The sequence below is a fragment of the Cinclus cinclus genome, chromosome 3, assembly GCF_963662255.1.
Source record: "Cinclus cinclus chromosome 3, bCinCin1.1, whole genome shotgun sequence".
NCBI classification, from domain to species: domain Eukaryota; kingdom Metazoa; phylum Chordata; class Aves; order Passeriformes; family Cinclidae; genus Cinclus; species Cinclus cinclus.
Genome location: NC_085048.1, coordinates 116,565,476 through 116,586,585, shown reverse-complemented (window position 1 = coordinate 116,586,585; position 21,110 = coordinate 116,565,476). Strand labels below are relative to the sequence as shown.

Below are 21,110 nucleotides of genomic sequence, written 5' to 3'. Positions count from 1 at the left end.
AAACATTGCTGTCCTGCACCTTACTGTCACTTACCACTATGGAAGTTACATGCCCAGCCTCAATCCCAGGTGTATCCAATCCTTCAGTGAAACACTAGTGCACATCCATGGCATTGCAAAGGCTGCTTCATTATCACAGTGCAAGGGCAAGGACACAGAAGTACTGAGCATTCTCCATCCTTTGAGAAATTCAAACCTCAACTGGACATAGCACTGAGCACCTGACACAGCTCAGCTGTTCTGTGACTTCAGTAATGTCGGGAAAGACCAATTTCTCTGCACAACAGTTGAGTAGCCCTAGGAGTACTACAGAAAAACTTAATACCAGACTGCTACAGTAAAAACCATGGATGACAAAGAGTCATCCCTTCAGAGAAGGGAAAAGTAATAGAGACAAGTGGTGGTCAAAGGTTTTAAACATAAGAACTGAAAACACATGGGAACTTTCACTACAATACACAGGTACATGATGCCCGGGTCTGGTTTGCAAGGTACAATCCCAAATTTCAGGTGTAAATCTGTCCTGATTGGTCTAGTTTTAAAGAGGGTTAAGGCTAGAACAGCATACCACATCTGGAAAATAAGAGAGAACTAATATAAGTACTGGACTAGGCAGACAGAAAAATACTAACCAGAAGTCAAGCTGAAGGTGCATTTCGGGAGAGAACAGCCCATTAATATAATAAACAAATTTAGATTTTAGCTAGGATTGCTCAGGCAGGAGTGAGAAATACTACAAGTGGTTAAAAAGAGGTAAGAAACAAAGCATGAGTGAGGCATAAACAGGAAACTGCATAGTAAGAAAGACCAAAACAAAAACCCCAAGTTCCTTCAGGGAGCAGGGCTAGGGCAGCAGGCATGCCTGGCAGAGGCAAACAACCTTTTTAGCCCAGCCTATTTAATAGCACACACTCTTGTCTGCTATGCAGCGACTGCCAGTATCATCTCTCTACAGCAGTACCAAGGCTTGAACCTGAGTCACCAGCTGTATCCTGCAGGCAGATGCAGGAAGATCTGCGTCCATAGCACCTGTCACAGGAGCTGAAAGTTCTGGGAGTGCTGGGGCTTGTTTTCTTCTTTCTATCTTTGATTGTTTCCTCTATTCATGGCTCAAGTACAGGGTGTTTGTGAACAACAGTCTCTGCTGAGAGGGAACACTGTGTTTTCCCTTCATGCCATCAACAGTTGCCATACCATGGCAGTTATCTGCAGCTACATGGAGCCGAGCCAGCACATCCAAACCTCTTAGTGCCACGCTGAACAACACATGGAAGGAAATGCCCTATGACATCTCCAGTCTGTTAAAACAAATATCAAGGGATAAAGGTCTAAAAACCACTCAAGAGAATGAGGGCAAATCCCCTTTTTCACAATAGTTCAGGCTTTATCTCACTTAAATCCATGGAGCATTATATATTCCGGTCACCTCTGGGAAATGGGTAAATTCTGTAGACACAGAAAGTTCCCCTTCACAGTGGTATTTTCAGCTGAAGGAACAGGCAGCTGCACATGGCACCCTTGGAAGCTGTCTTTTAAGACCAGAAGGGCACAGTGAGAAGGAGATCAGGGGTTCTGGACAGGCTGACACTGCCCTTTGGCTCACGCACATTTTTTAAGCAGACTGTCCCCAGCACTGGAGCTATTGCTTGGGTGGCAGCGCCATTCAGGCAGGGTCAGAGCTTTATTTCCATGCAATCTGCCCTTCAGAGAAGCAACTTCCTGACCCTAACAGAACTACTACTGAAATGAGAGAAATACAGCTCTCCTTTCCTCTAGTCCCCAGCTGCCCCCTTGGGAATTTGCAGGTCCTTTATACACTATATGCATCAGCTGTTTCTATCCAAAAGATGCAATGCTCACTGGAAAGCCTTCAAACAGTTTCTAACTAGTGTGACTCATCTGTTACCTAGGAGAGGAGCAGGAGGAATGGATCCATCCAGAGGCCACTCTGTAGGCACGCTGTGCTGAAACTGCCTACAGCCTCCATCTGCCTTCCAGCAGTCCCAAACCCTGCCAAGGTGGCTGGAAGACAGGTGGAAGCAGCATGGGGAGGCACACAAACTCAGCCCACTCCCACAACGACTGCTGAGCCATGGGGTAATGTGGGCAAAAGCATTCTCCTTGTTTTCTTCGGCTTTGCAGGGAGCCTACAGCAGCATGCAGCCACAGCAACGTGGCCATGCAGAGAGGAGGTGACCACGTTTAAATTAAATCCCTGAATGCAGCCTCCATTCCCTGATAGGTAAAGGAGCCCTGCAGCAAGGAGCCCCCGTGGCTTCAATCTGCTGAGGCCTATTAATTTATTTTGCCCTGAGGGTGCAAGATGAGCCTGTGGCAGGGCTGGGGGTGGTCTGTTTGAAAGAGCTGGAGTCCCACAGTGCAGTCTCTTCCATGGTCCCTCATACGCAGCGTGTGGGGGCCGTAGCTGAGGACATGCCCACTCAGCACATGTCAGCCCCAGCTTAAGTGGGGCTGCACAGGAATCCAAGGTTCCGCAGGGCAGAGAAGTACATTCAGCTTGGGCTGACTGTGCAGGAGAAAAGTCAGGGACCACCCCAGCCCTCCCAGTCAAGTAGGACCCACAGCCCCCATCTGGCTGCCAGCTCCCCCGTTCTGCGCTGCTGTCAGCTGTGGCCCAGCCTTCATTGCTTCCGTGTTTCCAAGGGCCAGCCAGGCAGCTCTCTGCTGCTCAGGTTGTTTCCTTGCTAAAGCCTGCACCAAAGGGGCACAGGTCTCACGGATCCCAGGGCTTTCAGCTGTCCTGAATGACACCATACACACAGAGATGGAAAGGCCAGCCAAGTGGGACACTGACCAGTGTGTGGACCACAGCCTCCTCCTGCTGTCCTCACTCTTTGCCCCAGGTTTTATACATTTTGCTTTCAGTTTCTTCTGTGCCAGTGAATCAGATCTGCCATGAAGGCAAACTCCAGCTCCCAGAGCTCCACTAATACTGCAGCTTCCAGCATTAATCCAGGATTTAAATCCTAATGTGTATGGCACAAAGAGCTCTGTGGGAGCACAAAGCTGCTGAGCTGTCGACCCACGGTGCTTTCATTGGGATCAGCTGCTTTCGTGCCAGTGACAAGAACAAAGGAAGGACACCAGTACCGTAACCGGGTCAGGGAAGTTGTGGCAAGGACAGCACACTCAAGATGCATTTTGTTTCCATGCTGTCCTTTGGCAAGTGGAAAGGATATGCCTCCATCCCCAGGAACCTATCTCTCCACCACCAGCTGCAAAAATTGTAGAGGGATCGCATGTATCAGGATGGTGGCAAATTCCTGTCCCCTTGGTGACAAAGATCCTCTCTCCCCTCTCTTCTGCCTGATTCACAGTAGAGGCATCAGGCCAAGCAGGGATGCACAGGGAAAGGGAAGGGATATTAGAGGCAACTGTGAGATCAGATAGGGTACAAATGTCAACAGAACATTATGCACAGAGACACTGATCCCTTGCAGCCTTCCCTTCCCACCCTTCACTCCCCAGGGAGTGATCTGGATGGAAGGCACTGCTGGAAACCATCCAGCACTGACACTCTCTTAAAGGGTAGGGAACAGTGGGATGACAAACTCCAACAGCAGTTTGAGAGGAGGGTCTTGGCAGAGGCAGCAGGGAGGCATGACAGATTCTGTCCCAGCATCTAACCAAATTCATTCCTGATACAAGTCAGCACCAGGTATGTTGCTGCTGTCCCTGGGGCATCATTTCCACCTGCCTGAGAGCCAACATCTCCCTGAGCACGCTGACTGAGACAGAGGGGTTGGTTGGCACTAGGAAAGGGACATGAGAGACATGCAGACCAGCACTTCACAGAGGGCACAAGGATGGGCTTGGCTTGCTGCCATCAGGCAGCAGAGAGGAGAGAGAGGAGAGGAGCCTACCTGAATCTTCACAGCGATAAGCACAGAGCTCAGCTCTTTGTCCAGCTCTTTCAGCACCGTGAGTTTCTTCAGGCGCAGACTGCAGAGCCTGTAAGACAGAGAGAATGGGACACATTCGGGCACCACCATCCCTGGGGCCCTGCCACATGGTAGCCGGTGCTTGGAAGGCAGCCTGGATGCTTGGCCCAGTCAAAGGCACAAGCTTGGCCTAGGAACACTGGCATTCACACGCCACGGAGACAGCCCTTCAGGGAAAAAAGGAAAGAAGGAAAATTAACAGAGCTAAAGCAGGCTTAAGGGATTAGCATGCAACAGGAAGTCCAACGGCAGGCCATGTGGTAAAGAGATCCCTTCCCAAGCAGGGCTGTTGCCAGCTCTGCTTAAACCTACCTTAGCCACAGCACTGTTTATTTATAAACCAAAGCACTTAAATCCACTCTTATCCTGAACTTAGTTAAGGCAAAAGTTCCCGTACAGACATCACTCTTCAGCTCTTCTCTTGCATGCTACCACACAGAGCTGACTTGGGAAGCAGCCCCGAAGGAGGCTTCATACAGCTTCAGCCACCCTGACAAGCTCAAATCCTGGGGACTCAGCATGGTAAGTGGCACTTCCAGGAAAAAGCTAGGAAGGATCCTGAGGCTAAGTGAGAAGAGCTGCTTTTGCTGCTCGAAGGAATAGTCAGTGTCAATGAGACAGCCAGCCCCTCTGATCTTCTGCCTAGGAGCCTGCAGCAGGACTCCCATGGAGACTACTTGCAAGGAATTCTGTGCCAGGGAGCAAAGCCAGACATGGCTTCGCCAGCAGTAAGAGCATGTTATGTTTTGCAAATTAACTTCTGTGCTCCATGGCTGCAGGCTCTGGTTCCCAGGACTTCTGTGGATATCAGCATGCTGGACCTAAGAGTCAGGCCACCCTCCCTGGAGAACAGATTTGGCTACCACCAAATACTTTTCTGTCTGACACACTGTGCTCTCTGAAGGCCTGCTTTATTTATTTTTAAAGGAAAAAACCTGCTCTTGCTATGCTGATATACAGCAGCAGTGTAGAACAACCCAGAGATGGAACGACAGTAAAAAGGGAAGGACAGAGCCAAACTGCATGACAGGTTTAGGGCTTAGCAAGTACTCACCTCTCATCATGTCCCTGCTCTCCCTTCTAAAATAATTTTAGCTTGTGTAGAAGGTTTCCAGGCCCGTGACTGCAACCCTGCTTTTCTGCCCTTCATGTTTTGGTCTCTCCTGATGGAGACCAGAAGTCAGGAAGCTGGGTGTGCAGGGAAGTTCTGCACACTTGCTTGCCAGGTGGCTGCATTCTTTCAGCCAGAACCCAGAGCACAGACCCTAAGCTCTCATACTCTGTGCACTCCAGCACTACAATAAGTGGTCTCATCTCTGTCCAACCCTCCCCTCTGAGCCTCTGTTTATAGGAAGGGAGAAACCTTATTACCTGAGGCAGGTTTCTTCCTCCCCAGAAATACTTAGGCATGGTTAGGGGTGAGCTGCAGGGAGCATGGCCAAAGACAAAGAGGCACCTCTCAGGCAGGGAGGCGGGGACTGAGTTCTCACCAGAAAATGGGGTACAGCAACTTTGTCAGATGTACCAAAGGAAAGCTTGTAAAGAGGCTATGCCTAGCTAACAGCCACCACTAGCCAGTGTTAATTGTGACTGTCCCTAGACAAGCCACAGAGAGAAATGAGGCTTGAACGTGTAAGACAAGAACAGTATATCCACTCAAACTTTCCTTGCAGCACTAATTTAGTCACGACAGTTACCCACACGGAACAGTTATCCCTTAAAGACTAAAACTTACAGAAGGATATTCAGTCTTAACTGGAGGATGCAGAAAGGTCATAATTCTACCAGGCAGCTGTTCTTGGTGTAGAAACACACTCCTTATCCAAAACTAATTCACTCATTATCTCTTCATGCCCCTCTCTGAGGCAGTACCTGGTATTTTTTTCAGAAGAATGAATGCCTACTGGTCAGCTCTGCCCATTTGGGCAGCTCTTTCATCCCCGATATGGCACTGTTCTCTTTCTATCCCTTCTCCAGCTTTCAAGAACTATTTTACACAGTTAGAGATGCTGTAGCCTGCCCCATGTCCTTTCCATGCCACGTGCCAGAAGGTGGTTCCCCCATTCCACCCTCTGCTTTTCTTCCCTGCAGCTCCAGCCCTTCTCAAAACAGTACTTTCTAAAATACCAGGACCCTTCCCACAGCAATTAACATGCATGTTCTAGAGTCCAAATGTACTTGCAGCACAAGAACACACAATTTTTAAGCAGCTTGGCTGTCCCTGATGATCCTCTTTTGATCTATTACTTAACCAATCCCTGCATCACCCAGATTTACATCAGTGCTGAGTGATCAGTGCCAGTACAGGGCAGCATGTCTCACACTAATCTCTGCAGATATCTACAGGACAGGATCAATCCACAGTGATCAAAGGCTGCTCTGAACATTTCAGCCAAATCTCACAGCAACTACCACACGGTTTTGTCCAGAACTGATCACACTGTGACCCCTGAAAATCACTTATTGGTAGAGAAATTATAGATCTGGATTTACTTAGTCCTACAATTAAATGGAACAAGTAGCAACTGTTCTTGAACTACGGAACTGCTGCAGGGAGCTCTGCTATACTGAGTTGTGTTCAATATGACTGTGTAGCATTCTGACAGCAACAATGACTGACAGCAACAAGGAAAATGAGCTCCAACAGGGCAGTCTGACAGTCTCCTGAAACCTCAGTACTCCTACACTCCTCGACTGGTCATTTACTGGTGAGAGGTACTCACTGTTCCCCGGTATTATCTTAAAAAATGCTGCCTTCCTTCCCTCACTAAACGACAGATTTGGAGCTTTTGCTCTGATGTTTGATTGAAACACTTATAATTCTTTTACCAAGCTGGCCTGTAGTTATCTTGAAAATGAAAGCTCTTATAACATGCCTTTTGTGAAATTCAGTGCCAGCAGCAAAGCACTGCCTCCAGCGGTTGTTTGCAAAAGCATCCAATCAAGAGGTCACAGAGGACACACAGTGGCTTATTTCTGTTAAGGAAGCTTTCCTGCCTGACCATCCAGGACCAGGTAACTGTATTAATTCTAACAAATTGAGTATTCTCCAAAGAATAGATACTCTGTCCTGCTGATGTAAAGAATCCCATTCATTCCATAACAATCCTGCTGCCTGACATCCCCCAAAAACATACCGAGGAGTCCATAGAGATGTAAATTCATTTCTCCTCTTCCCCTGAGCACTGCATGTGCCAAGGCTGCTAATCCTGCTCCCTGTGCACTTATCCTTGCTAAGAGTGGTTCTGCTTCTATTGCTTTTACCTGGCTCACCACAGTGTCCTTGCAGGCTGTCCCTGCAGGTAGGAGGACAAAACATCTGCAAAAAGAACTAGATTTGGGTAATATAAGAGAACGTGAGTTAAATCATTCTCTGGTTGACTTCCAAGGTGCATTATACAGGTGATACTCTCCATCAGAGAATCACAGAACTGTTAAGGTTGGAAAAGACCTCTAAGATCATCAAATCAAACCATTAACAAGGCACCACCATGTTCACCACTATTCTTGTAAGCCACAAGTGCCTAATCCACTTGTTTTCTGAATACTTGCAGGGATGGTGATTCCACCACTTGATTCCATAACTGCTCCATCCTTTCAGTGAAGAACTTTTTCTAATATACAATCTAAACCTACTCTGGTGCAACTTGAGGCCATTTCCTCTTGTCCTGTCACTTGTTACCTGGGAAAACACACCAACCCCCAACTCAGTACAACCTCCTTTCAGGAAGTTGTAGAGACTGATTTGGTCACCCTGAGTCTCCTTTTCTCCAAGCCAAACAGCCCCAGGTCCCTCAACCACTCCTCATAAACTTATTTGTCTAGACCCTTCACCAACTCCGGACATGCCCCAGCACCTCATTGCTGGTACCCAAAGTGAACAGGTACCCAAAGTGGGACTTCAAATCATCAGGCAGACAGAGGTGTGAGACCTGCTGAATTAAAGGTGCCACATCCTTTTAAGATTATGTTATCTGCCATTACGAGGATCAGTTCACACCTATGTGCGTTACCCACTGTGGCAACAGAGCTTGGGTCACACGCTGTCTATACAGTACTGTGGAACGCAGACTGTTATGGGATGTCCCAGGATAAAGAGGCAGCTTTCTCCAGTATTGTTGCTGCTGCTGACACAGATTGACTACAAGCTGGTCTTCCCAATGCAACTGAATCAAGTTGAGTGGAATAACATGTGACTGGTTTGTGGCGCAGTTACAATTTCTGCATTATCACTCCACTATCTTTACTTCATGTACATACAGTTTGAAGGGATTTGTATAATCTGGGAGCCTGAGAGAAGAAGCAGACACCATTTTATTGCTTTACAAGCTTGTTGCCTCCCTGGGCCCTGTGCAACAAATTCTGCGTTTTCATTATTGGTTGCCTCTGTCAGAGGCTTAGTCAATTCCCCTAACCCAGGAAACAATAGCTGATGAAATCCCATGATTCTGAAAAATCCTCATATCTGCTTTTTTTGTAACCAGACATAGGAGCTTAATTATGGCTTCTATTCTTCCTGGGTCTATCAGTCACTATCCATTCCTCAAAATATATCCTAAACATTTTAACTTTGATAGAGCTGAAGTGTGGCCAGATCTGCACTGTGTCCCCATTTTTTGCCAGAGCGATACACAGACGTACAGGATCTATTTTACAAGCCTTCTCATCAATATTTGTTATACCAAATCATATACATATTATCCAACAACCAATTCACTCAATTTTATATCTTCATTGCAGTGCAGTAAGTGTCAAAATTCTCTGCAGATTCAACGGACCTAATCATCTACCTCCTGGAAACAGCGAGAGGACATTAAAGCATTTTCTTATCTACTTTTTTTTTTCCTTTTCAATAACAAAAGGTAGTTATTTTGCTTTCCTTTTCACTGAAGGGGTAATATAAAGCATTATGTAACAATTTCCTGCTTGGACAGTACTCTTTGCATAGCTTCCTCCTTGAAGAAAATGAAAGTGTTCCCCAAGTTAAAAGAACTAATGTTATTTTGAAAAGCAAAAAGGTTTTCTGCTGCTCTGACTGTGCCAGTAAACTGGGTCACAGGTGATGCCCTCCATGCATGAACAGAACTAATCAAATCTCTTAAGAGCAACTACAACAGTCCTCCTCATTCTGGAAGAAGCCTTCAAATATTATTTGTGTGTTTACCACCCTCTTACCTATATAAATGTACATTTATAAAAAATACGCTTTTGGAATTTATTTTCAAACGTACATATAAACATAATTATAAGCAAGCGCTAGTCCAAATAAAATCTCATCCAAAACATAAAGCAGTGTTTCAGCTGATGTGCAACAGCCGGAGAACCTGCTCTTGGTGTGGTGCCCACTGCAGCTGGAACAAGCCAGGGGAAAAGCCCAGTGTGCATCCAGAGTCACTGCCCAACCCTGCTCTGCACTCCATCCTCAGAGCTAGTCCTTATCCCCAAGTTAGGGGTCAAAACCATGGAATGCTCTTTTTTTTTCTGCTGATATCCTGGGCTGCTCAGTGCTTGGCTGACCAATCACTCGTGAGTGGCAGCTCATTCTCTGGACAAGACTGTTTCCCTGGACATTTGCACCGATTTCTCCAAGCGGCAGCAGCCTACGACCTTGGGTTTCCCCGTAGTTTCCACGCCACCTCCAAGTGTTAGAGCACATCCACCTTTCCCAGCACTGGCCCTCTGTGCATCCTTGTCAGCACCACCACCCTTACTAAATGCATAGACATGGACTAATGGACATGGCACTTTCAACAGTGTCAGTTTAGCTGTCCTTCAATATTTTTGTTGACTTTGACAGCTCAGGTTTTCCCTTGAAGGTGAGATAAACTCTGGGCTTCCGGAAAGATGCCAGAATTTCCACGGGGCTCACAAGGCACGGGACGCTCCCGATGCTGCTGTACCCCTGCCAACCTCTGGAGTAGCCCCTAATCCCAAAACGTGTTCCCGCTAGAGGGCAGAAGGCAGCCGGCCAGGACCACAAACAAACCCGGGACACCGGGACGCTCTACTGGAGCTGGTCGCATGGAGCGGCTTGGACAAGCACATCTGATCAGAGGGGTGTCCATCGCCAGAGCTCACCTCTGACAGTGGCCAAAGCAAGTGTCAGGGCACACAAACGGTGTGCCAGGGGTGAGACACCACCCGAAACGTGCCACATTCCTGAAGGCAAGATCCTCCCCGAGCCCCAAGTGGTGTGTTTGCATGAGACACCACTGATGCACGCACAGGGGAGGAGAGACCTACTCCACTTTGAGAAAGCAAGTCCCTGCTGCCAGCAAACAGAGCCATGATCTGGGACAGCAGCATCAGGTTCATCAGGCTCTGCAGATCAGGCATCAGGACAGGCAGGCGCACCAATTACATATGGACTGGGAGGAAAGACAGCACCAGCCTGCTTTGAGAGCTTCCTCAAGAGAAAAGAGAGACAGAGGAGTCCAGGCTTGCTAGCACACTCCTTTCACTCTGCCCTCCAGCCACTGCAGCTGCTGCAGGCAAGTGAAGCAAGCTGCACCGAAGAAGCGTAACACAGTAGGATGCAAAGGCCAAAAAACATGACAGCACCCTCCTGTGGTCACCAAAGAAAGAGCTGGGGCACAGCCACCAAATATCTGCTCTGTCTCAGGACCCACAGCCAAGCTACGCGGGGTGGTGTGCAGTACAACAGCCCTGGTGCCAACCAGCATTCCTCTCCTTGCCTTAACAGAGGCATGTGGGCTCGTCTGCACCCTGGCTGACACCAGCTTGCTACCAGCAGCACACAGAGCAGGGTTCTGTTACTGCAAATTGCAGTAGGTTTGACTTAATCCAGTTTCCAAGTGACATTCACAAAGGAAATCCTAAAGCACGAAGCATGGAAGACAAAACCTCCCCAGGTTGCTATGCCCCTTCATTTCCTGTGAAGCATTTCCCAGCTTTTGGCTCTGCCTGCCTCAAGAAATCCAGCCCGTTTTCCCACATGACTATTCCTCCCCTCCATCATCTTATCTCTTTCCAAGTGCCCCCAGACAGACCAAACCCAAATTCAATGTTCAGACATCCCGGAGGACCAGATGACACACTCCTTCCTTTTGTCTTTGAGGGTTTTAACAGCAAAGGAAGGGGTTTCTTGTCCTCACAGCAGCAACTTGGCTACACTACAGTGGAGGAGGATAGGCAAAGTCATGCTGGGGAGGGCAAAGAATAACAGAATCAGTAGGATATACATTACCAAGAGCAAGGTATCATCAAGCAATTCATCCTCAGTCAGGAGGCAAATGGGAAGAAAAGAATGTCCTGCAAGCAGATACATCAACCTTGCCTTGTCTTCTTGGCTGGCTTCTTTCAACTGCCTAGAGTTTTCCTCACAGGCTTGTGTCCTGGTTAGCATTTCCTCCCTGGAATGGCCATTCAAGATAGATTGCAGTCACTGAAAAGAGGCCAGTGCAGTGCATAAAATGGGACCTCAGCACCACTGCACTGAATTAGAGCACCTCATTTTTTTTTCATTTACCTATCCTCACGGAAGGGAAAACCCACACCATCAGCCCCTGCTGTTCTCATCTGACCGGGCAGGCCATTCTTAACTGCATCAAACATCCCCATCCCACTGTGTATACACATTTATTGGGCATGTCCTGCTCCAATCAGCCTTTGGAAGAGTGCCTAAATGTTTATTCTCTGGGCAGATGATCTCTGGTCTGGTCAGCGCACAGATGCTCTATTAAACACTCGGAAGCAGCTTTCCCACTCGCTGCAGGGACTACACCGGGCTCTGCCCAGGGGCTCTGACAGGCACCCACAGGCCTCCCAAGAACCATCTTCTCTTCCAGCACTAGCTCACAGCACTCCTCTGTGCTCAGACATGTATTTCACAGCACTGCAATACCACTGAGACAGCACACAACTGCCCTCAACAGAGCCACAGGAACAGGGCAGGTCATGTCCCAAAGAGACACAACAGTCAGGACAGGGCACAGCAGACATTCCAGGCTGGGTCAGATGCACCAGTGAGATAAGGAGGCTCAGAGAAAGGATAAGGACATCAACACTGTGCATGTCTCAGACAGCAGCAGTAGCTACTAGTGATCACCAGCAACAGCCATCACAGCTGCTTGCTACCAGTGCAAAAGCAGCCAAGTGTAAGGGAGGAAAGTGCACACAAGTACCGAATTCACTGATCTTGTCTGGAAGAACAAAGATTCACCAAACATTACAGAAGAGATTTCCTGGATTTATCTAAAAGAATATAAAAATCTTTCTAAATTACTTAACAAGATGTACAAAATCATCCTCAGGGTTTTCAAAACTGGTATCTGACATGTGCAGCCAAAACTCTTCCTGGACCAGCCACTGTTTTCTTCACAGGAAGGCTGTAGCAGATTATGCTTTAGAAACATGCTTGCTAAAGGAGGTCAGCCAACACGTACCTGCTGAGTGTACACCAGCCCCACACCCAGGGAGTCACACCGGGAGTGGCAGATGCAGTGCTGTGCCCAGGGTGCAGAGCACTTCTCTCTCTTAAAAGCTACATCTACTACAGACTTTCAGCTGCTTTTGTGCTGCCAAAACGCGACCATGCTTGTAAGGGACACCAAATATTTCAACTGTTTGTAACGCTGCATTTCCAGCGAAAGAATGGCTACTTGGGACAGGAGCTAACATAGAGATCCCACTGCTTGTTTGCTGCCCGTGGCATAGCCAAGCTGTTCCAAGCAGGAGGGCACCGATGCAGAGGTCATGAGACCCCAAACCAGGACAGAGCAAGCCTGGCTGCAAAAGAAAAACAGCTCTCACACAATACTCCTGTATGACCAAGGCCATACAGGAATATTCCCTTTTCTCCAGTATCCCCACAAAGCATGCACAGCAGTGACACTCTCAAGTCAGCAAAGATCTCCGAGATTCCCTCCGGTTAGGCCTGCAGCCAACAGCTCCAGGGTACATGTGTTCTCCTTGAGCCTGCTGAACCATCATCTGATGTTTGGATGTGCCTCCTCACATGGACAAGTGTGTGCCAGCATCTCTGCAAGCAAATAGTTTCTAAACAAGACAAATGGTGCTTTCTCAAGCCAATTCAAACACAATAGCAGAAGCCAGTCAATGATAAGCCCATATTATGAAATGCTCCCTTCCTGTTCCCAGGCAGATTTATTTAAGAACAACTGTCCTTTACAGGCTCCATAGCTACAGACAGCTCCAGAGTTTCAGACTCAGTGACACAAGCAGTCTCAAAAAGAAGTGGACCACTCTGGCCTACTACCTGTCCGTGTTGTGGACTTGTGTCTAGGAAAAGCGTGGGATGCTGTAGGCAGCAGACACAGAGATGGCCAACCTCAATATATAACCCAAATGCCACCTCCTGACTTGAGGACTGCTTCCTCCCCATCCTCCCTGCTGTGGACTCAGAATTCCCACGAGTTTTGCCAGCCTGGAGAGCACATCACACACAAGATATACATCCTTCCTACCCTGATCTCTGGGGACATTCCTGCTAATATGCTTAGTCCCACTGGAGGAGGAAACAGCAGCTGCCACTGCGATTGCCAAACCTACCCAGAACCTCAAACTCTGAAACAGGATGAGCATGGTCTGTCAGCATGGGCAGGGCTATTCCAGACTCCCCTTCCTAGCAAGTCACCTTTCTCCAAATGGAATTCAATATAGAGCTCTACCCAGCAGAGTTGTTTCCCAACAGGTTTATAAACCTCTCTGCTGCACAGGTCTCTTAAGCCACTGATCTAGACCTATGAGGCCACTGTACAGACCACGCACAACAAACCCTTGTCTGAAAAGCAGGGAAGCTATGAAAGGGCAGTTGTTAAAATTATGGAAGAGCAATCGGTCTGTGCATTCAGTGACAAAAACCAAGATCAGTGGATGGAGTGAAAAACCCGAGATCTGCCTAGAAAGACACTTGGCTACTCCAACCTGTCACTAACAAAGGCATGCCAGAGCTATCCCACACTCCACAGCAAGGAGCTGCAGCTTACCTGGTGCTACAGAGCATCTTTGCTTTTAGCATAGATGTACCTGCAAACACTCCAGTGTGCATTGCTTCTCCTCACTAGGCAGCTTCAAAAATAGCCCCTCCTGGCAGAGGCATCCATCTTGAAACACTACCTCAGTAATTAAAAAAAAAAGTTTCTTCCCAACTTTGCATGCTTTTCAGAGGCAGGGATGCCACACAGCCCATGCAGCTGGCGTGGAAGTGACAAGGCAGTACACATTGCTATGGCTCACAGTAAATTCCCTGGCTCAGGAATATCTTGGTATTTACCAGGAAATCCCAGCAATAGAGTACTGCTTTTTGTCCAGGTCCACTGACCCTGTAACATCAGGCTCTCTAGCAGCAGGCATCAAAAAGCATGAACCAGCTATGCTGCAAAACATAAGTGTCCAGGGAGCAGCCTGAGCTCCAGCAGAACACAGCAGAGGCAATTTCCCCTCAGGGCCCCCTCCAGGCAGAGCATGCAGGCAGCTGCTGTCCACGGTCATTCGTGCTCAGTGGCACCACAAGATTTCCCAGCAGGCTGCCATGCCAGGCTGTCCAGCAGACTGTCCCTACTCTCCAAGGCGCTGCAGCTTGGGCTCATCAGTGTCAAGACAGTTACCCACAGCTGGCAGGGCCCCTGGGGGCCCCAGCAAGCAGCACACAGACTGAATGGATGACACGGCGTGCACCTGCAACTGCTCGCTTCCACACGTTGTCCCAGTGGAACAGGACATTCTTTCCAAGGATCACTGTTGCCCATTCACCTTCTCAGCAAGCTGCAAGCAGAGCCAGGAGCTGTCACAGCACACATTTCACCTAGCAAAAGGGTCCATAAATAACTTTGTGTGCCTTCTTACCACATCCTGTATTACAGCCACACCGGGCACAGGCAGCCATCCAAAGACAACCTGAGTAAAAACATTTAAATTGGTAACATACTTCAAAAGTTCAACAACCTATCAACCACTTTGTCTCTTTAAAGCACAGTTTTGTAGTACTCACTGAAACACCAGAAGAACTACTGAAGAACTCAGGAAATGGAGGGATAGGTGATTTATCATACAACCCTTCCCACCAACCCACAGGGATCTGTGGCTAAAGTGAATGATTTCCTGCACAATAGGTGCACACAAAACCACTTGGTGCAACAGAGGCACTCCTTTATGCCCATTATCTGGGCATATGCTGTCCTGTACATGTTCAGATGCAGCATCCTTGTTTTCTCTGTAAGTACTTTGAATTTTATACAGGAAGTCGTTAAGCATTTCTGAAATGAGTTGTCCTCAGCTCTTGTACACAGGCTTTCACAAAAAAACATTTGCCAGTGCACATACTGCCTTGAGACTGGCCCACAGGAAGCTCTGCACCAGCCAAGTGAAGCAGAAGAGACAAAAACTTGGCTTTTTCTGGTTCACTGATCAAACTGTAAAACAAGCCAATAAAGGAAATAAAAGCTAGTTCCAGACCAGAATAATACTGAGTAGTTTTTAAAACATCCATGAGGGGACAGCTTTGAATCTGACTCTATCTAGCAGTGGTTAATAAGGGCAGGAAATAAGACCATTAGTGACTATGAAATCGCAGTCAGTTACACTTTTTAAGGGGACAAAAGTCAAGGGAAAGCAACATCAGAGAAGGATATGTAACTAAAGGCCTGGGATCTGGATACACCAAAAGGGTACCACTCAAAGCAAAAACTTCGTTCAAAAATATCTGACAGCTCCTTAATAGAAATGCTGCTTGCAGCTATAAACAGGCTGCCAGTTCAAAGGAGAGGTGAATGCACTCATCAGGATAATCACATATGGAGAAGAGGCAGAGGAAGCTGTTCCCCAGAGAAGGCAGGTACCAAAGCACAGGGTCTTTTGTTAGCACAATTCCTTGGATGCAATCACCCTACTCCTCCCCCACGTGAAAGATCAATCAGAGATTGTCAAGAGTGCTCAAAAGAGCCTATTAAGCTTGCACTGGGTGCCCACACAGAAGAGGCCTGTGCATCCAGGGAATCCCTTTACCATGCTCACTGCGGTTCCCTATCACAGTCAGCTGGGAGAAAACAAGCAGGAAGGAGAACAATGCATACAGCAGTGAGGAATACTAGGCAAGTACCTTGCTATCCCAAATTCATGGAGCTGGGCGCTTTCTAGAGGAGAAAACACAGCACTGGTTTGTTACTGCAGGAAGGGCAGACACAAGGTACAGACACAGCAAGGTGCAGCTCAGTGGAAGCTTCCAGGAACAAAATGTTTCAAAGGTGGGGCGGGAGGTACAACTTCATTGTCCCAAGTCAGGATTTGGGTTTACCTACTGGGATAGAAACAGCCTGCTCACAAAGCAAAATTTCATCAAAAGCTGACCTCCAACTATACCTGTAGTGCAAACAGTACCCTGAGGAATAAGAGGCAGGACAGCAATTACCATTTCGCAGACCCTCCTCAGTCTGACAGTGAGCAAACAAATCAACATGCAAATAACTATTCCAGGAGAGGACAACATCTATGGAAGAAAGTGACTGCATGGAAGGCACCAGTTGGCCCCAGCAACGTAAGGCAGCCTCCCCATCCCAGCAGACACACTGGTCCCATACTTCCCACCCAGAATCTGCCACCAAGCTAGTGAGCACACAACTGGGAGCTGGCCTTTAGTGTCCCTTGCACTCTGTTCCAGGCCCAGCACAGGCTGCCATGCTGCAGGAAGGAGGTGGACAGCAACTTTCACATGGCCCTGACAGGCTTATTTCCAGCTGCAGGAGAGCACCACCACAGCTAGATTAGGGTAGGGCCACCAGCAGGATTTCAGGATGTGTCAGGCAGGAAGGGAAAAGAGACTGCTGACACAAGTGACCCACAGGCAGGATATTTGTTCATACAAGCCAATTGCAGATAGAGTTGAGAAAGTTATTACCATTATTTCTACATTTGCCTGCTTAATCCTGTTGTCCTAGTTACCACAGTCCTGGTGACTAAGGCAACTAGTCTTGGCAAGTAAGATGCAGAATGCAATGAGATATAATACAAATATTTAAGATGACTCTCAAAGACCAAAAGCAGAAAAAAGTAAAAGCAATTCTGTGCCCCCAGCATCACTCTCAGCCTCCCTTCATCTACTACGTTTCTCATCACCTCCACAGGAGCTTAAGAATGGGTACTCAGGAGTGTTTGTGGCATACCCAGGAGACCCAAGGTAGGCTCTGAACCCAATACAAATGTGCCAGAGCTCCCCTACACACTTCCTCTTCACAGTGAGTTTACTCTGATGTCTTGGGTTTTAGCTTTTATATTTTTCAGAATCTCTGCTGCTTGGTGTGTAACACTGAAATTTCATATTAGATGTTAGTAAGCTCTCTTCACGGGGTGGTTAGACAAAACAATCCCTTCCCAGCTAGAGAATCAAGGGCAAGCACTACTCAAAAAGTACAAACAATGGGGAAGGAAAGGGGACGAGCCAGGGGGCTCAGAGTTCATGGCCTGGGGCTGTGGTTGGACAATTGACCCCAAGAGGCAGATGAACCAAAACTCATAAAAGTGTAAAAACTCGTGACCAGGATTCATCTTGGATTTGATTTGGGTGTAGCCTCAGCTGGGCTCTTGCACTGCCCAAAGTGTATCCTTTCAATAAATACCTGTTTTATTCCTTCTGCTCTGTCTAGTCTCTGTTCCAGGTCAGCCTTTCCAGGCAACAACTCTACAGACACTAACATGCATAGTCCTGTGTCCAGATTGAAGATCAGAACTTGTGCTACCATTCAATAAACAGCTCTTCTCTATCCATCTGTGGTCTCTGCAGCGTGCAGGCTGCAGGTTCACAGCACCCTGGAGCATTTCACAAAGGTATTTCAAAGCATCTCCATCTAGGAACTGACACTCCTGTGGTTTCTGAGATCACTATCAGCTCTGCAACTATCCCAGTCTTGAGCACATATTTCCTTCTCTGTTATTTTTATCAGAGACATACAATACTCAGAACATCTCAGGCTCAAGGCTGCGTAAAGTTAAGTCAAAAGTTACTTTAAGTGAACCACGGGACTTGAACAACATAAAGGCACTTCTGCTGCCCACAGTCCAGAACCTCCAACTCTAAACTCTTGTGATCATGATCCAAATGCATATCAAGCCCAAAACATAAGCAACTCTTGCTGTCATAGAACTCTCCAAGTGGCATTTCACTAAGCTTATTTTTTTCTCCCCACTTGCTACTAAACTTCACATAAATGGGACAAGACTACATGCTTTATATTTTAATCAAGGCATCAGTTAGGCAGAACCTGTAAGAGTGTAAATAAAAACTGGAACAGCTTTTGATAGACACTGGTGGACACCTCCCAAGAAACAGGAGAACAAGACTATTATGCTGGGATGGGTGATCAGACCCTGAGGAGAAGATGAGAAAATTTCAATCAAGATACGCATATAATAACCCATGATGCATCATAATAAAAAGGATGTGCTTAAAATATTATTTAAAAGGGGGGGGGGGGGAAGATAATTTTATGTCTCTCCAACCCTTAATTATCCTATGTTAGAGCTGTGTATAGCATTTAATTAATTAGGCTGCTTACCTGTTAAAAGCTAACCACATAAAATAGGAAGTTTCATTTTCTCCCTTTCACATTTTCACACCTGAAGAGACAATCATCCAGGACCTTGTAGGCATTCTTATGAGAAGGTATGGAGCTTCAAGAAGAAAATATTCAAGTATGTGGGGCCAACAATGCTGCACACTGAGCTCTCAGAAGTGAAAGGGACAGTTCTGCACAGGTTGCATATTCCAGGGGGTGGGATGGATTTCCAGCTAGGATACATCAGGCCCTGAGTTACCTCAGAAGCTTGGCAAATTCTGCCTTCCAAGGGCTTTGCTCAAGGCCTTGTTTGAACTACATTTCACTCAAATGAACTTCAGAGGAATGACCTCTCTTGAAGCAAACGCTGTTTTAAAGCCATGTTTCTGCTCAAGTTATCAATATTTTGTCACTTAAAATGAAAACAGCACAGGGTTTTCAAATCAGTCTGACCTAATGCAAAGGGGCCAGGACACAACAACTTTAACTACTTTTGAACTACAACTATGGCAGGAATAAGCAAACAAAGGCAACAGGGAGGCTGCAGAGAGGCAGAGGCTCTCATTCATGTGCCCAGCTGGAGGGAAAGCAGGCAGGCACCATGCTGCAGCCATCACCTCTTCAGAGGTTGCTCCACTTGTCCAGCAGGCAAACTGCCCCAAGGCCCAGCCCCCAGTCTCCCTTCTCCAAAGCAGGATGAATAACCAAGCTAATTTGGAAACCAGAAACCAGGCAGGGGCTTGAAGAAACCTATGCAGGTTGCCACAGCAACTCCACAAATCCATGTCACTGGAGACCACCATACTCACAAAACTCTGACAGCAAAGCCCTTTTAGCACCTGGATGACAGCCAGTTATCCTGTTTTCTGGCAACAGGACTGCAAGCCTAAGTAAGATCAGCCCAGCTCGATCTTATGAATGGAAGCTTTCCAAGGGACACCAGGACAGCTGGCATGTCCAGTGCAGGCTCAGCATCCAGCAAAGCCAAGCTGTGAAGGTACTGTAAGGAAGATCACTGAACTGCCATTGCAATTGATTCTCCAAGTTTTTCCATCTAGGGGAACGACACGTTGGAAATTCTACACTTGTGAGCAGCAGAGCAGCACACATGTGGTGTGCAGCACAGATTGTTCTCTGCTAAAAAGTAGCCTGAGTTGCTTCAGCACAACAAGCAACAAAAACATAAAACTAGACCTACCCAAGTGAGTAATCCTCAGAACTACTTTTAAAAAGGCTGACAATAATTTGGAGCACAGCAGCCTTCCAGCATTTTCCAAAATCAAAGAAATAAAACTGGGTATTTTCCCTTTCTTCTTGTTTATATTCTCTCTCAAAATCTCATCTCAAGTACCTGATATTAAACAACTGGCTTAAGCCTCAGTCAGACAGTACTGCAATCTCTCTGGCTCACAGCATTAGCAAGGGTTAGTAGGCTTAATGCAATTGCTCTTGTCAGCCCCTCTAACTGCTTGTAACCACCACAGAGAAAGATCAAACTATTCCAACAATTGTAGAGATAACCTGAAACAAGAGATGAATCTACCACTCGCATTTCTGTCAGTGTGGCTTTTGCCTCCCTTTGGAATATCCTGATTTGACAGCAAGTCCAGCCTCGCTTTTGGTGATGCTGTGGGATGCCAAAACTCTGCAACTGAATACAGGTGAAATATAATAAACCCCAAAAGTGCACGCGCATCCTTGACAGAGAAAACCTAAGATCTATGGTTTAACTCTTCCTGTGAGAAAAGAGAGTTAACCCAGCAATATGAACAGCTATGAAATATGAAGGAAAAAACCCAGAAGATGCAGGTGGCAACAAAATTCTCAGGACAGAGATCGGGCACATGACTACGAGAAGCTCCTGCATCACTTACAGCCACCTCTGCTTCCAGGTTTGGTGGCTACATAAAGCATAGGGTACCTCCCCCTGGGTCTCCATGAACAGGCTCGGTGTGCACACCTGTGTATGAAGCAGCCCTCCACCTCCCCAGATTAATGCTGCTTACTCCTCAGAAGGCAGGCTGAGTCAGTCTCCCACACACTTGCATTATCTGCTCAAAGAAGAGCTGCTCACCCACACTGAAACGCTGGGTTTCAGACTCAAGGTCAGTTATGCCCCTGGAAAAAGAAAGGCTTAACAGGAAGACTTCAATCATAGAATGAAGACTGTGGAGGTATTTGTCAGCTGTTTCTGGCACTTGTTTCTTCGGTTTGCACTACTTTTGATAAAGCTGGCATCTGAGCACCGCTGATAATCGACCCAGCACACGCCCCTGACTGAGAGCTGCACTCCTGATGAAATTGTCTCTAGCAGAAGATTTCAAAGCCCTGGGAATATCCCTGCCATTCACTTGCTAAATGGTATTTACGTGGAGCCCCAGATACACCGTGGAAATACGGGCTTGTAACACCTCTGTGCACAAGAAATGCTCTAACAGCTTCAAACACAATGAGAGAGGAGGGTTTCTTACACATGCACACACTGTAGTAATGTCCTCGAGAATCCCTAAACTTCAGTGCAACTTCGATGTGCTTTGGTGCTTTCAGAAGATTTTTTTTTTTTTTTTTTTTTTTTTTTCATTTAGAGACATATTTCCATCTCTGCAGAGAACTTTCCTCC

At 47.1% G+C, this 21,110-nt stretch overlaps 1 protein-coding gene across 2 annotated transcripts in view; it reads right to left on the bottom strand.

The window, feature by feature from the left end:
* The window catches only part of LOC134042802 (phosphofurin acidic cluster sorting protein 1-like), a 54,779-nt gene that overhangs the window by 16,142 nt on the left and 17,527 nt on the right, over positions 1-21,110 (bottom strand). For both annotated transcript variants that reach the window (XM_062490723.1, XM_062490724.1), the window contains exon 2: positions 3,885-3,972. In XM_062490723.1, coding sequence (XP_062346707.1) covers positions 3,885-3,972 — 88 coding nt within the window. The remainder of the gene's footprint in view (positions 1-3,884; positions 3,973-21,110) is intronic.